This window comes from Hyperoodon ampullatus (assembly GCF_949752795.1).
Source record: "Hyperoodon ampullatus genome assembly, chromosome: 5".
Taxonomy (NCBI): Eukaryota; Metazoa; Chordata; class Mammalia; order Artiodactyla; family Ziphiidae; genus Hyperoodon; species Hyperoodon ampullatus.
The window spans coordinates 121,543,007-121,560,822 of record NC_136918.1 but is presented as its reverse complement, the minus strand read 5'-3'; the positions used below and the strand labels follow the sequence as shown (position 1 = coordinate 121,560,822).

General features: G+C 35.5%; 1 protein-coding gene across 1 annotated transcript; it reads left to right on the top strand.

The window, feature by feature from the left end:
• Nucleotides 1–3,582: 3,582 nt before the first annotated feature.
• LOC307053110 (translationally-controlled tumor protein-like) lies at nt 3,583–4,074 on the top strand (the record flags this gene model as incomplete). Its single annotated transcript, XM_079704417.1, has 1 exon — nt 3,583–4,074. Exon 1 carries the CDS (start codon nt 3,673–3,675, stop codon nt 4,072–4,074), a length of 402 nt encoding a protein of 133 aa, XP_079560543.1. The 5' UTR covers nt 3,583–3,672.
• Between the last annotated feature and the right edge of the window lie 13,742 nt (nt 4,075–17,816).

The window sequence follows — 17,816 nt, the reverse complement described above, 5'->3', positions numbered from 1 at the left end:
AACAGCTAGTTGTTTTTGTAAAAATTACTTAATGAATAGATAGAAAAGAAAAAGTATCTGTAACCATCCAAATAAACTTTATTTCATACGCAATTTCAAATAATTTTTAACTTAAAATGTTACATAATAGCCCTTCTTGTTATACAAAACAGCAAAAATATTGTTACTTACTGATAGTGGATTAATCATCACAGTTCTCCAAATTTAAAACTCTGTCTACCAAGTTACTGATCATCTTGGAGGAGGAAGAGGGTTGTGATAGGGAAGGGGCATGTAAATCGGTTTCTGGAACACTGAGAATGTTATGTCTTGACCTCAGTGGTGGTTAAATGAGTGAACACTTTATAAATATTAGTTATGTTTTCTGTAAATTTTTAAAATGCGTGTTTACTTTTCAATGCAAAATTAAATATACATATATGTGTGAAAAAATAACTCAATTAAGTGTTTATTAACTTAAATTTGGAATCAGTAAGTCCATTTAAAAGAAGTATTGCATCTCATTATTCTAGAAATTAACACGATCCTAAGGCAGAAAAACAGTTATTACAAACATTTGACTAAACCATTGAATATGTCCAAATTGTATTGTGCTGAACACATTTATTAGGGACTCTTATTTGCAGAACACTGTGTCAGTTTATCTTATCCTATCATCTCTTGGACAACTTCCCAGTATATGCCATAGAAATATGGCATTATAGACATCAATTGCGTGCATTTTATGGTTGCTGCCAACATAAAGTTAGAAAGATTAATCAATCCTGCGCTTAGTAAACATAGTAGGGCCTTTTAAAGATTACAGTCTTGTTGATTTTTCCAAAAGGTTCATTTGAATGCACAGAAGTACATTTTGATTGACTACCTTTCCCACTATTTCAATGGTCAAACTAAAAGCCAGGACACTTATCAACAAGAAGAAAAACCCATTTGAAATGCAGTACACCTGGGAGTAAAAATGTTGAATAAAACTAGCAATTTCATTCAAAGACTTTTGCACTGTTTTAAATAAAATGGCAAAGAAATACCCTATATTAAGTAAGGTATCTATTTTTTTCCAAAATGGCATATTTATGTATGTTTAGAAACAAAAGTTGGGAGGACATTATGGGATACTATGTGCTTTTAAGATGCCCTAAAACAAAAGTACAATTCAACTTTCTATCAAACTTTGCATTGAGCAGTAAGCAGAACTTTCTGTAGATTAAAAAAAAAAATGTTCTGTGCTCAGTTCTCTGGTGGTGTCTATGACCCCTGGTTAACTTTTATGCATTCAATTTGACTTTGTTCTGGAAAATTTTTTCCTGTGTTACTTAAAGTACATTCAGTTACTCTGGAGGGAAAATTGTATTATCAAAAACAATTGCTGTTATGACACTGCTTCTAGAATCTTAGAGCTTGACAACTAGTCTTAGACTTCTGCCTTTTAAAACAGATTCTAGGATTTCATTTTTGCTATGTCCAATCATGCCAAACCATACTTATTGTTAGCTTGCTGAATGGAAAAGCTTGGAATAGTTTATAACACTGACTGACCTATGAATGGGAAATGCTATCCCGTGAGTAGAGGAAACAGTCAAATTCGAGGGGTGCAGCAATTGACAAGATCAGAGCACTAAATCGTACCTCTGAGGATCACACTGTCACACTCGCCCTAAGGTAAAACCTCAACATTTTTAGCATCATTGTTCCAGGTAACACCTTACCTAAGGAAAAAGGACACCAAAAAATTCAAGTAGCATCTTAGATTATCCAGCTTCTATTCCCACAGAGATAAGGCTTGATTCATAGTTCTAAGATCAAAATCCCTAGTTAGAAAACTATACATGAAATAATTACCTTGGAGGAGAATGGTAAATTTTAAATGATGGGGAAAAGAAAAGATATTAATAACATGATTTGAAAATTCTTTGACATATCAGTGAATTATTACTTGATAATGATTAAGTAAATGATTTTGTAACTAATTAGGGGATTAGCCCACATTAAGAACAGACTCTCCTCTAGCTCTGTTTTCTCACACTCAATAGTTGTCTTGAAAGTGCAGATGGACGTTGGAAATCTCTGAGACCCCATACCCTAATATCAACCCCATGAACAAGCAAGATCTCTCTATACTGTGAAGTAACCTTGCTTTTCATAGATACAAAGTTTTTATTATGATTGTTAATATCCTTTTACAATCTCCATGGCTAGCTTGTTCAATCTGTATTGCCACAAGTTAGTATACACAGTATCTGTCTCAACTACCTTTCATTGAAGAAATATTTAATGAATGTCCCCCAAACTGCTCATATATGATGATGCACCTTCTTTACAAGTACTCACAACAACATCTAAATTATTCATGGCAGAAAGGGTCTAATAACACTTTCAATAATTGGAGCAACCACGTTTAATTATATCCACAGCTCAATTAGTAAGAAGTGCAGCACTTTATTTATTTATTTTTTAAATTTTACTTTATTCCTGAAACATCTGATCTCTCAGAGTCATAGATCCAAGCTGATGATCTAATTCCCATATAGCTTCCATTGTGGAAATTACAAAAATGTATCTGTCATCCTGAAAAAAAAAATATTTCTGGGTAATAGTCTCCATCTCACCATTTTCTTCTGGAAGCACATTATTTCAGCAGCAGCTCATCCACCACCTATCACAAGTATTCAGTCTCGGACATGTTGATCACTGTCTTAATAACTTAATTATATTTTCAGTCTCGCCCAAATATGTATTCTCTAAATGCAGATTTCTTGGCATCCTTGGGCCAAAAATGGCAATTCAAAATCTATTAATTAATTTGCAATTCAAGGTAACCCTAGATATACCTCCAGCTAACACAACTCTGTCTCACTCAAAACTGGACCAAGGTAAGGACATCCGAACAGCACGGAAAACTATAATTGAATAGGAGCATAAACACAAGTGCTCACTTTGAGTGATTGCATGGAGTGCAGATTGTTTTGGGAGCATGCTAAGATCATTCTAATTTGTATGCAAGTGGAAGATGATTTGGAATTTAATATGAGCCAGAAATCCCATTTTTTTATGAAACAAATAAATAAATGTCACATATTTGTACAAACAGGTAACCAGTGCATTGGAGGAATTCTGCCTCTTGGAAAAGACAAATTATTCATTGTGTGTCATGAGAATTATTTTAAAAAATCACAAATATTCAATATGACATTTCCTTCAACTATAGGAAACAAAACCAGAAAACAGCTAAACTACTGTTAGATAAAAATGTTTTGAGTTGATTTTCTAAATAAGTATCACTGCATTTTTCTATCCTTATTGTAAACAAAACAACTTCAATTTTATGCTAACTCATATACAAATATACTCTACTTTAAATGTATGTACTTATAAAGAATTTCCTTAAATGTATAATGACAGCTATTTTTCCAGATTGATTGTTTTCATGAGTTTGCCTTTACAAGTGGTATATAATCCTTGACCTGTTAAAGAAACTGCATGTTGCGGCGTTTCCATCCTTTCCCTCACCCCCGCCCCTGCCCCAGGCCCAGCGCCGCTCTGACTGCACAGCGCTTGCTCTGAGCTCCCAGCAGCTCCATCTACCAGGACCTCATCAGCCATGCTGAGGTGTTCTCCGACATCTACAAGATCAGACAGGTCGCCAAAGGTCTGTGTCTGGAGGTGGAGGGGAAGATGGTCAGTAGGACAGAGGGTAACATTGATGACTTGCTCACTGGTGGAAATGCCTCTGCTGAAGGGCCTGAGGAGGAAGGTACAGAAAGCACAGAAATCACTGGTGTCGATATTGTCATGAACCATCACTTGCAGGAAACCAGCTACACAAAAGAAGCTTACAAGAAGTACATCAAAGATTACATGAAGTCAGTCAAAGGGAAACTTGAAGAACAGAGACCAGAAAGAGTAAAACGTTTTATGTCAAGGGCTGCAGAACAAATCAAGCACATACTTGCTAATTTCAACAACTGTCAGCTTCTTTTTGGTGAAAACATGAATCCAGATGGCATGATTGTTCTGCTAGATTACCGTGAGGATGGTGTGAGCCCATATATGATTTTCTTTAAAGGTGGTTTATAAATGGAAAAATATTAACAAATTTGACTGTTCCTTTGCATCTAGCACCTGTCGTCATAACTGGCTGGCTGTAGCTTTTCATCAGCACAACACCAGGACTTAGACAAATGGGACTGATGTCATCTTGAGCTCTTCATTTATTTTAACAGTTGATTTATTTGGAGTGGAAGCATTGTATTTGAGAAAAAAGGTATGTCACGTAGGTTGTCTAAAAATAAAATGCATTTAAACTCATTTGAGAGAATGCCTCTTAGTTTAATATGTAATACCTAAATCCATCCTGTGTAGTCTTCCTGGAGAAGCTAGAGACTGGTTGTCGACCACTACTAGAAAGCATAATACCATCTTCAGATAACTTCTACAGTGAAAACCACTTCTGGCACTTGGAATATAAATAAGAATCAAAAGTAATTGAGTTGAAGTAAAGGGAAAGACCATGTTCATAGCAGTGCCAGAATTTGACGTGGATTTCTTACACATTTCATCACCTACAAATGGAAGTAGTTAACTCTGGAAGAGATTACCAAAAGAATAAAAAAAGACTAACACAGTTGGAGGCAAAAAAAAAAAAAAAGAATCTCTATGTTGCTCTCCCACAAATAACCACCACGTATAGATACATATTTTTTTTTTGTTTTCACTTCTAACATTCTACAGAGCAGAGCAGCAGCAAGTAGGATTGTATACTATAAACTTGTATACAGTCCTATAGTGTCAAAAAGTACTTTATGAGGTTTTTAGAAAGCACCAATAAAATAACCAGAGAGACAGTGTTGGGGTCTTTGATTTCCCTAACAGATTGAAGAGACACTGTGTAAATAACACAGCTGTGTTGATACACATGCACTGTCACCTTGACTTCCAGGTGATCTGATTGTTCCTGTGACATTGTTTTCTTCTTTGCTCATCAGTACAGCAAGCTGCTCGTATGAAAGAATTGACTAGTTACTTCTGTTTCTGTGGTTATAGATGCCCAAACAAAAGTAAAATGATTTAAAGTCTATTCTGTTAACTGTGTCAGGCAAACAGAATAATACCCCTCCCCCTCCCATTCCTACAGAGATGTTCATGCCCTAATCCCTGGAATCTAAGAATCTGTTGAGTTAGGTGACAAAGGATCTCTGCAGATGAAATGGAGGTCACATACTTTATTGAGATTTCCCTGATTATCTGTATGAGGCCAATGTGGCAATGGAAGAAGCTGGAGTGATTCAAAGCATGAAAGGGACTACGCCTGTCTCTGGTGACTTTGAAAATGGGAGAAGGTGGCCAAGAGCCATGCAGTGTGGATGGTCTCTGGAAGCTGAGTGCATGTAGTGCATATAGTACAGCCATTCCACTCCTCAGCATTTACCTGACAGAAATGAAAGCGTATGCTGTACAAAGACTTGTACACGGGTGTTCATAACACCAGCATTTATAATAGCCCAAAATGGAAACAACTAAACTTTCTATCAACAAGTGAATAAACGTATTGTAATATAATCATGCAAGGAAATACTAAACATAAAAACAAGAATTATTATAATATACTACAACATGAATGTATCTCAAATAATTATACTGAGTGAAAGAAGCCAGACAAAAAAAGAGTATATACTGTTTACAATTACATTTGTATAAAAACTATAGAAAATTAGGGACTTCTCTGGTGGCACAGTGGTTAAGAATCTGCCTGCCCATGCAGGGGACACGGGTTCAAGCCCTGGTCTGTGAAGATCCCACATGCTGCGGAGAAACTAAGCCCGTGCACCACAACTACTGAGCCTGCACTCTAGAGTCCACGAGTCACAACTACTGAAGCCTTCACGCCTAGAGACCGTGCTCCACAAGAGAAGCCACTGCAATGGGAAGCCCACGAACTGCAACGAAGAGTAGCCCCAGCTCGCCACAACTAGAGAAAAGCCCAGGCACAGCAACGAAGACCCAGTGCAGCCAAAAATAAGTAAATAAATAAATATAATAAATTTATTTTTTAAAAAACTACAGAAAATTAAAACTAATCCATAGTGGCAAAAAGCTCACCAATGATGGGTTGAGGTCGAAGGGGGCATGGAATGGAGGTAGGCAAGAATGAAGGATTACTTAGTGGCACATGGAAACTTCTGTAGGTGATGGGTATCATATATTAATTATTTTGATATTGCAGGTAGTTTCACAGGGGTAAAAATCTGTAGAATACCTTCACATTTACATTTAAATACATGAAATTTGTATGTCAGTTGCATCTCAATCCAAGCAAATAAAAATCTTGGTAATAAATGGTACTTAGATGTCTCACTTAGGAAGCAGGATGCTTCTGTATGATCTTGAATGAAATATGAACTGCGAAAGTATTTGCTATCTATAGTAAAAACACATTTTTGCTGTAGGCAAATAAGCTTTGTGTATGTGATGTCTTGAATATCCATTGACTACTTTAGTATGTTACACAGAATTTTAAAATTGTCAGTAGACTGTAGGTAAAATACTTAAAAGAGACTCTCACTTCCTTGGCTGAAATCTCTAGTTAATGTTGAAAGTAGCAAAGTATATTACAGTGTTTTAGTCCAAAGGCAGTTATATTTTAGCAGAGAGTGAGGGGCACATTTATAGGGACTATGGGACCCAATAGAATTTTTTTTAGTTTACAGTTTACATCTAATGAACTAAATTTATTATGCCAAGAAGACATTTGCAATTGGCCATTTCCACACACTGGACATAAGAGCTTGAAAATTCATGGACATCTACGTGAAAAGTTTACTCCAAGTTTTAATAAGTTCTATTGGACTCAAAATATTTTTTTTTTTTTTTTTTTTTTTGCGGTATGCGAGCCTCTCACTCTTGTGGCCTCTCCCGTTGTGGAGCACAGGCTCTGGACACGCAGACTCAGTGACCATGGCTCACAGGCCTAGCCACGGCGGCATGTGGGATCCTCCCGGACCAGGGCACGAACCCATGTCCCCTGCATTGGCAGGCGGACTCTCAACCACTGCGCCACCAGGGAAGCCCATCAAAAGAATTTTTGAGAGAAGAAAAGAATATTGTTTATTTTACAACTATTCTCTGAAGTGTAACCTCTGGATACAAAAAATGTTTCTTTAATTCAAATTGAAAAATATGATAATTAACCTAAAGATATAAAAGTCTAACAGCAGTGCTATCTCCTAGGAAAACTTTGCCTATTTACAGATTTCATTATCTAGTCTTTTAGGTTGCACTGAAATCACAACTCTTAGAGCTGAGATAGGTAATGGATTTCATCTTTTGGATTAACTCCAATAAAATAATAGAGATTATCAGTACAGTATCTTGAAAGAGTTCTGTAGCTGCAATGGCTTTTCTGCATGTGGGGGAGAAAGTAGTTGTCCATGAGATACTAGCATCCCCTATTCAAGAGCTACCGACCCTCAAATTGTTCTTTTGATCTGTGTTATCAATAGAAGAGATGGTCATGCATCTGGTTAATGGTGTTTCAGTTTGTTTATTGTTAATACACTAAAAATTGAATAGCATGCTTCTACCATCCAGAGATATATAGTTTTCTCTGGAATATTGTGAGTTCGGTATTCAATGTGAGTCACTGGAAAGAACTTGGTAAGTGTACATGCCTGGGAAGTTAGAGACCCCATGGCATTCATCACTAAGCAAATGATGACTCAAGGGGAACCAAATCTCTTACCAAGACTGTAGAAAAGAACATTTATTAACCCATATTCACATTTTTAAAAATGGAACAAAATTCTCAGGACACAGTGATATCTACTTTGAAGTGGCCATTCAGTTCATTTGAGTAAAAGACAAATATATATTCATATTTTTTAACTTTACTCTCCTAGGTATCAATTAAATATTTTTGACTAATATAAAAATGTTTTCTACTTCCCACATAATACTATTTTGAAGCATAAAATCCTTTTTTTTTTTTTTTTTTTTTTTGCGGTACATGGGCCTCTCACTGTTGTGGCTTCTCCCCTTGTGGAGCACAGGTTCCGGATGCGCAGGTTCGGCGACCATGCCTCACGGGCCCAGCTGCTCCACGGCATGTGGGATCTTCCCAGACCGGGGCACGGACCCGTGTCCCCTGCATTGGCAGGCAGACTCTCAACCACTGTGCCACCAGGGAAGCCCATCCTCCCTTTTTTATGTGCAGTATAATCTTTTATTTTAATTTGAAATTCTATGTGGCTGAGTCAGATGATGTATAGAATTCTATACAGATCTACTAATAATGACCCTGTGCAAGTTTTCAAAATAATTTTAATCAGTTTCCATTTTTAATTAAATTAGTTCTAATTAAAATTTCTTTCTGGGCAGAACTTGGGACAACAAATTATTTTGAGGTAGCTTTCATGTTATATGGTTACATTTTTCTTCGTTACATTCTTTTTAAACTGCCTTCTGATTTTGAAAATTATTTTGTCATTTACTTTTCATTTTTAAGTGTTGTTCCGTCTGAGAAAATTATTTATTAATGTGAAAATATTGCCAAAATAGTATTTTTTGCGGAGTGCAGGCTCCGGACGCTCAGGCTCAGCGGCCATGGCTCACGGGCCTAGCCGCTCCGTGGCATGTGGGATCTTCCCTGACTGGGGCACGAACCCATGTCCCCTGCCTCGGCAGGCAGACTCTCAACCACTGCGCCACCAGGGAATCCCCCCAAAATAGTATTTTTAATGTTTAACCTCAGCACAAAATCAATAGTGCTATGAAAAGATGTCTAGTCAATGTTACACTCTGAAGGATTCTTCTTATAGATTCAGTATAATTTGGGGCCATTTTATGATGCTTATTTTCCATCATTCTAAATGTTTAAAGGCTAATGTAAACTACAATCTGGGAAACAGATTTATAGGGACTTTTCTTTTTTTTTTTTTTTTTTTTTTTTTTTTGCAGTAAGCGGGCCTCTCACTGTTCTGGCCTCTCCTGTTGCGGAGCACAGGCTCCGGACGTGCAGGCTCAGCGGCCATAGCTCACGGGCCCAGCCGCTCTGCGGCATGTGGGATCTTCCCGGACCGGGGCACGAACCCGTGTCCCCTACATCGGCAGGCGGACTCTCAACCACTGCACCACCAGGGAAGCCCCTATAGGGACATTTTAAAATATATTTTCCATTTGTCTGAATAACAATTCACGTGGCTTTGCAATAGATCAAGTTTTGACATTAAAATTTGGATGTGATATTGCATGTCATGGCAACTCATTGCACTTATCAAAGCCTCTATATTGAAAGAAAGACACACTTCACTTTTTAAAGCACTAAACTCTCTCAAATTCTGTTTTAAAGTACTTAAATTAATTATAATTGCAGCATAAACATCACCCTTAGGAAATTTAAAAATTCATTAAGTCAATACTGATATGTCTTCAACATTACACAAAAATAGGATTGGGTTGGTTCAATTTCATATAATCCAACCATGCTTCTAATAACTAAACTCTATACCATCCCCACTAAGTGTCCATCTAGGATATGCCTGATCACTTCCCACTACGGCGAAGTCAGTGAATCTTCAGGCAATCATTTCATCTCAAGACACACTTTCTTCAACCACTGGCTCTTAAGATCAAATCAAAATGCATATCCTCTCCCACATGAGCATTTTCAAATATTTGGAAAGCAGCTCTTTCTCTACTCTAGTTGAATATTCCAGAGTCTTTCATATTCATTGTAAATTTAACATATTAAATTTCCTTCTCATCAAGTTTGCTTTTTCTCTGAACATAACCCAGTTAATCTAGATGTCTTTAAACCTATTTTATCCATTATTGAGAGCAATGTGGAATCTAAACTACAGAAATTATTCATATGAAGGCTTAAAGCAGAGATTTGGAAGAAAAATGAGGTTTCCCATTTCTTGAAACAAGAGAAATGGTGTTTTTCTTCTGTGAAATAGAGAACAGGGAAAGGTTACAAGTTGGAAGAATTAAAGAATTATTAGATTAAATTTTAAACTTAGACTTTAAAGTGTGAGAAGGCTAAATAAGGATGGGGGAGAATGAGGGGGATTTGGGGAAACAGCTCCAATAAATGAGAGTCTAAGACACAAAATAAAATTGCTCAGATAGAATATGAAGAATAACAAAAGATCGAAGTACAAGTTCTATGGAAGGTCAGTGATTACGGGGTATGTTTTGCTTTGTGTATTTGTGTGCTGAGGGAAGACATCAGTAGGTAGATTGAAGGTACATACAGTTGATCCAAGTCTTCAGGGAAAGGGCAGAGTCCCATGTCAGGTAAGTGGACTGCAGGTAAGAGGATGCTTTCTTTTGAGACTGGCAGGAAGGTGGCATGCCAAGGTTCTGGTGCAGATATTTGTGTGAGAGAGGGGGAGAAAGTTGAAGAAATTTCTTCCTTATAGACTTCCTTTTCCTATAAAAAGGAAAGCAGAATAATCTTGTAAATGTGAAAGAGACAGCATTGAAATTATGAGTTTTAATAACAAAGAAGTTGTAAAATAGTTGTTGAAGTTAGATGGGGAACTTTCCAGAAACATGTAACAGATGACCTGACAATGTGGAAGACTGAGGGAAGGTCATAATTCTCATATATTTAATGACAAATATATCTATAATGATATAATTGTCTTTGATAGAATTATCTATTTGGTTGTGAGATTTAAAAAGACAGACTTTTGTTGGGGCAGGGCAGGGAGCAATGGAACAACAGCCTCATGAGCTGGACAACTTTAAATTTAGGCACATCATCCATCATGGTCTCTTCACCAGAGTCCAACCTCTATCTATGTTTTGTTATATACTAGTCATCACATCCTTGTCTTTTCATGAGTTTGCTGCTATAACCTGAAGTAACCCCTACTCCCTACCTCTATTTAAAAGATATTAAGCCTTAAAACCACAACTGCATGAAGGATATTGCTTCAAATCTCCTAAAATTGTCTGAGACTTTCTTTGAAATGTCACTGCACATAAAATCAATACTTATATTTTAGTTTCTTAACTGTTCTCATTTTTTTCATCTGTGTTGGTTTTGTGGCATAATTCAATGCCCAGGTACTTGTCTTATATTGTATATCCTTCAGTGTCCTTTGACTATAAATATTATATGTGAACACAATAAAAACTTATTCATTTAATATGATTGATTCAATACAAACAACTTTTTTCTGGTGAGTAAAATAGATTGAGGATGAGTAACTTTTGCTTAAAACACAAGATAGTAAATATTTTTAGCTTTATGGGCCAAATATCTCCTTTGAAAATATTAAACTAGCCATTGTAGTGTGAAAATAGCCATAGACAATATGTAAACTAACAGGAATGGCTGTGTTCCAACAGAACTATTTATGGACACACATATTGGCATTTCAGATAATTTTTACTTGTCAAGAAATATTCTTCTCTTTATTTTTTTCTAAACATTGAAAAATGTAAAAAAAAAAAAAAAAAAAGTAAATATTCTTAGTGTATGAGTCATACAAAAACAGACCACAGGTGACGTTTGGCCTGTGGGCTGGAGTTAAGTGATTCATGCTATCAATCAAAATTGCTAATGTACAAAGTTTGAAGCCTGCTAAGTAATAAATCCTTATATGTGTTTGAGATCCAATTTTTGTTTTAAATTTTAAAGCTAGAACATGGCTTACAGATTTTTCAGTCTTTGGCTTATGAGAAAGTAGCATGTATGTCCTGGCACATAAGTGTTGAAGCATAAGTCTTACCAGTTCTGAGGTCTAAGGCAGGTCATGTGACATCTCCAACCCTCAATTTCCTCAATCATATCATAAGAGGTAGCTATCTAATAGGGTTCCTGTGAGCATTCAATAAGTTAATAATGCATCATTTCACTTATGTGAGTGTCTGTACATAATAATAAAAACCTAATAAATATTAGATTTTAAACAGTATTATTCAAAAAAAATTTTTTTTCTGGAAGATTAAAACAATATTGCTAAGAAATGAAGGTGTTTCAGCACTCATTTAGTTATAGGATCAACGCTAAAAAATAGTCTACCTGACTTTAAATATCAACATTTCTCCCCATTCCTCAGCAAGAAGGAATTCATGAATTTAGCTCTTAATGAAATATTAAGTTGTCATAAAATGTAAAATATCTTTGTCTTAACTGAAGTTCAGAAAAATACCGTTTGCTTTGTTTTGTTTTGTTTTGTTTTGTTTGAGACATGGTACTACTCAGAGTACAGAAAAGTCTTAGATTTAGTAAATCCATTTCAGGCAGGAAAAAGCAGAAGTATATTTGGTCTGGCTAGAGAAAATGAAAAGATAAGAACTTTAATTCTCAGTATTAAATACAGCAAAACCATAACTTTTAAAGGATTAAATATTTGTTTCCCATTAAAACTTAAATGATAATATAGAGACTAAAGTAATTAAATGTTATAAAATCTCTTTTAAGTTATTCTGATTAATTAAACTGATCTACAGGAAAGTAATTGCCTCCTGTTCTTTTTATTAGAAGGTGATAGATGATTGATATAGATAGATTAGACAGAGAGATAATAGATTATAGAAAAATAGATGATAGATAGATAGATAGATAATAGATAGATATATAGAAAGGTAAAGGTAGATAATAGTCTTAACAAAGAATCAGACTTATATAGTCAGGTATAAGTATTTGGTAAAGTTAACTCTGTAACTGTCTATATTAACATGTATTCTGTAGTTCTCAAATCTTATGTCTGGAAAAACATAACTCCTTATAAAAAATATTTAAATCTTATAAGTAAAGAGAAAACAAAGCAGTCATGGGAAATATCATGTTATGTTTATTGTAATACTGAGCTCTGTCACTGACTCCATCTGCCACCAAATTATGAAAAGTTAGAAATGATGTCAAGAAACTTGGCATATAAAAATTTTGAAATGAACTAATCAAGACATAAACATAAATGATGTTTATTCAGTGATGCCAAAATATACAAACCAGGGAGTATCTGATATGGTAATCTTAAATTCAAGATGTAGGAAAAAATGTGTTCAAGTCTGTAGCTGATTCTGTATAAACAAATCATATTTCTATGAATAATTGTATGGACAGATCAATTCATGTAGCATAAAATATAAAAAGACAGTTTGATGGGTTTGCATCTATTTTATAAAACACCCTTCTTGCCAAATTTGTGCAGTTACTCACTTTTTTAATCATCAGTAATAAAATTGTGTGTATCTCCAAGGAAGTGTATATGACAGAAGGCTTTCTTACCTCAACATTGATGAACAGAGGTAAAAGGAGCCTGATGGCTATTAAACAGTCAAGAACCATCCGAGGAGAAATCAATAGCTTTTTCCTTTGGCAACTGGTGAATGTCAGATCTAGGACTAAAATCCAGGTCCTATAACTTCACACTAGGTAAACTTCATTTTTAAAATATTCTGCTTAGGTTTGATAAATGTGTTATGTGTTCTCAATGGAAGTCACAAAAATGTCCCCATCATATCACTAAGAGTTTTAGAGAAACCAGGGGGTGAGGAGATTTAGAAGAAATGATTGCCACAGTTGGGCCAATGACTACTCTGAAGTAACAATAGGAAAGTAGAGAGATTTTTACGGTAACACATTTCAAAATGCATGAAGATTTACCACATACAAACTAACAGTGAATTTGTTTTGAATTCATATTAAAAGATGAGTAAATGGATGATACAGGAATAGCTCACAAAATGGCACCATTCTTCCTCCTGATAAATTATTTTCATAGGTTCCAAAAATACTACCATAAAAATCATTGAGATAATTAATCCAGCTCCACCCTGCCGTTACAAATGGTAAGGCAGAAAGATTTAAAGATCTACATTTAATATAGATGACCGGATTTGGTTAGATCAATAGCTACAGAAAAGTGACTTTTCTCTACCTTTTATTGTGTGCTTACTTGATTCAGTATTAGGATTAGCTTTAAGCAGTTTACACAAGGTCTTCATTTTCACAAAATCAGTTTCAGGAAGCAGGTTAGAAATGCTTTCATCTGAAGTAGATTCAAGTGAGACTTCTCATAGGAACCTGTTAAAACAGAAGCTTATATTCCGTGAGGGTTCACATGGGTTCCCCACTAGGAGGCACCAGCTATGTGGTTATATGCTAAGGGAATTAGAAAAGTTACATAATTTTAATATGGTTAAAAAAACATGTTCTAACAGTAACTGTGTGATAATAAGCTTCTGAAGATTCATGTCAAACACTAGCTTTAACCCTTGTTCCATAACTTTTGAAGAAAATAATTCAGAAAAAAATAATAACTTAAAGAAAGATTTTGTTTTTTTGTGGGTTTGGGAGGTGTGGAGTATTTTAGTAGCACCAGTCTGAAAATTGCTTAATGCTCTCTGTATTACAGGGCAGATACAGATGTAAAACCTCTTTATGGGTTAGCATAGGCACAAATCAAAGAGATTCTGACATTCAAGTGATAAGAGTATAACAGTCAGGTTGAGGCCAGTACTGCCATGAGGCGTGCTGGTCAGAGACCAGAATCACCTCTGGGCATGTAGTGAGTTATTGCACTCATTTAAATACTGGACCTCAAGGTAAAAATCATAGTGCTTGTATCAGTCCATGCATTAGGATGAATGGCGAAATACTGGAAAATCTTATTTTTACTTGATTTTAATTTCATAATTTCTTTTTGTGCATGATTTATAATGTTCCTAGCCTATCAATACATTATATATACAGTGTATATGAATGCACACACACACCCACTCATATATAGAAGCATTAACTAATAATTGTCTTTCAGATATGTTAAATGATCAAATGTGTTCAGATACCCCTGCTTTAGAAGTGAGATGTGGCGCTTTCCCTAGGAAACTGGGGATTCTAAAAGGCTGCAAGGAGTATAACAAAGAAATAGAGAAACTTGTCATAGGTGGGTGATAAATAGAGTCCAGGAAATGAGCCCCAGCACCGAATAAGACCTTGGTGGAACATAAGCTCTAACAAATGAAAGGGAAAGCTGGATTTTTCCTAAGTAAAAAAGAAACTCACTTTATAGCAGATGCAGTTACAAATCAATCACAGAACAATAAAGAAAATATACAGCAAAGAAACAGCAGCTTCTGAACCAGCGCAAGAGAAAAACTAGTATATGGTGTACAGATCCAACATAAATGCAGAAAAGCCCAGACAAGCCCCTCTCAAGATAATTCAAAATGAAGTGCAAAGAAGGAATACAGGAATACAGCATAGTGGTTAAGAAAACTCTGTAAACAAAACAGTGGGCTCCATTATTTCAGTTATGTCTCTTACTGACTGAGACCTCGAATTTGTCACAAAATTCCTCTAAATATCTCAGCATAAGTCCCTACAACTGTGAAGTGGGTATATTTCTGGTTTCTTATAAAGATGTAATGAGATAATGGGTGTGATGTATTTAGCTCATTGTCTGGGATAGTGTATGCTCTCATTGGGTATCAGCCAGTAGTAGCAGTAGTTTTGTTGGAACACATAAACAGATTTATGCCTGCTGTCAGAAATGACCAAGATGGAGAATAAGAGAAAAGGCAAAAATATATTTGAAAAATTAAGATGTGTACAGCATCAAGTTTAGGAAAATTACTTGATAACAAGTTAAGTCATCCATCACTGGTACAGTGGGTTGAATGGTGGCCCCCCAAAAAATATATAAATATTATAATTACCAGAACCTATGAATGTGACCGACCCTATTTGGGGGAAAAAAGGCTTTTTGCAAATGCATTTAAGTTAAAGATCTCAAGATGAGATCATCCTGGCTTATCCACCAAACCCAAGTGTCCTTATAAGAGACATACAAAGAAAAATATACATAGAGGAGAAGGCCATGTGAAAAAGGAAGTCAAGATTGGAGTTTTGCAGCCACGAGCCAATGAACCTACAGAGCCACTTGAAGCTGGAAAAGGCAGGAAAAGAAATCTATCCTAGAGCTTCTAGTGGGAGTACAGCCGCCAGAACTGTTAGAGAATAAATTTCTATTGTTTTAACTTACTAAGTTTGTGGTGATTTGTTATGGCAGCCTTAGGAAACTAATAAAATTGCTTTAAAATAATAAAGAATTTGTAGTTAAAAGATAACACAGGGGTATTGCAAATATTAATGCATTTATCAAGCACAGTGTGTCTACTATACAGCAAAACTGTTAGGACCCATAGAGGGTACAAAAGTGAATAGCTCCTAGTAATTAGAAATATTTGGGACCTAGGTAACTCTTGAAGAATCAATTTTTTAAACTTTTTTTCCATTAACTTTTCTGGACAATTTTTTTAAAGAATTTTATTCTTTGTAGAGATACCGATTTTTAAAGTAAAAATGTCTAGCATCTAAGGGTTCTGTTGGGAATGAAAAACTTATCTTCTGCTATCTTAGGCTCATTGTCTGGGAGCATGTGAATTAAACAAAAGAGATTAACAGGAGAAAAGGCATTCAAATTTTGTTAATATTCACGAGCATGGGAGTTCACAGAGAAGCGAAACTCAAGAAAGTGGTTAGACTTGGGAACCTATAGACCATCTTAAAAAAGGAAAAGGGATTTGGGCTTCAAAAAACAAAAAACTGGTGAACTGACTAGGAACGTTATGAGGAAACCAATGGAAGTTAAGGGTTATTTCAGTACGATTTGTTGTTGATGCATATTCATATTGTTCCAACTCTCTCTTCTGTGATGAGTCAATCTCTTCCTCCAAATAAGGGAGAGAGGGACACTTCCACAGGGGAAAATTGTGTTGCCTTCACAAAGGAAATCTATGCCTTGCTTTTAGGCAGAAAAGGGAAGGGTAGAGAACTCTTCCTGAATCTGCTCATTCTCAATTGCTTTCAGCTCAAAATAATCCTAAACCTAAAATGGCATGTTTTGAGGTGGCATATTTTGGACCCTTTCAGTCTTAAATGGCCACCTTACTCAAATTTTGTGACCCATGAATAAATTAACCAAGTATATAAATGTACATGTACACACAATTTACAAGATTGCTATTATTATCCACTAATTATGATGAAAAAACTATGGTTTCCCAATTGTCTAAGGTCATGGTGGCATTTAAAGGTATAGCAACACTCAAACTAGCACTTGCTTGAATGAAGTTTGCCTTCTGAATCACTCCTCTATTGCCATGTAACCTAGTCTCATACTTGCATAACTCATTATAATACAGGAAGTAATGGATCTGGCCCCCAAAAAGCCATTTATATTTTCATTGTGTTATTATCATACTTAGTTTTCATTTATTGCCTTATACCCTCAACTATAATTTTTGTTGTTACAAGGTTTAAATGCCAGCAACCAGATAACTGATAAACAAGTTGGCACAAGATTATCATTTTCAGTTTTTTAAGGAACCTCCATACTGTTCTCCATAGTGGCTGTATCAATTTACATTCTCACCAACAGTGCAAGAGGGTTCCCTTTTCTCCACACCCTCTCCAGAATTTAATGTTTGTAGATTTTTTGATGATGGCCATTCTGATCAGTGTGAGGTGATACTTCAAGTGGAAGGGAAATGTAAGAGGGAGGGGATATGGAAATATAGGTATACATATAACTGATTCATTTTGTTATACAGCAGAAAGTAATACAACATTGTAAAACAATTATACTCTAATAAAGATGTTGAAAAATAAAGGTTATCATTTTCTCCAGAAAGATATTCCTTAAAAATATTCCCTAGATGTTTAGGCAGCAGAATGGTATCTAAGAAGTTAAACTCCAATGGCAGTCATGAATGAATGATGATTAAATTTTAAATCAAATCAAGTTCTCAGAAGTATCTTGAGATCTCATTTTATTTTCATTAATTGCACTCTGAATGGT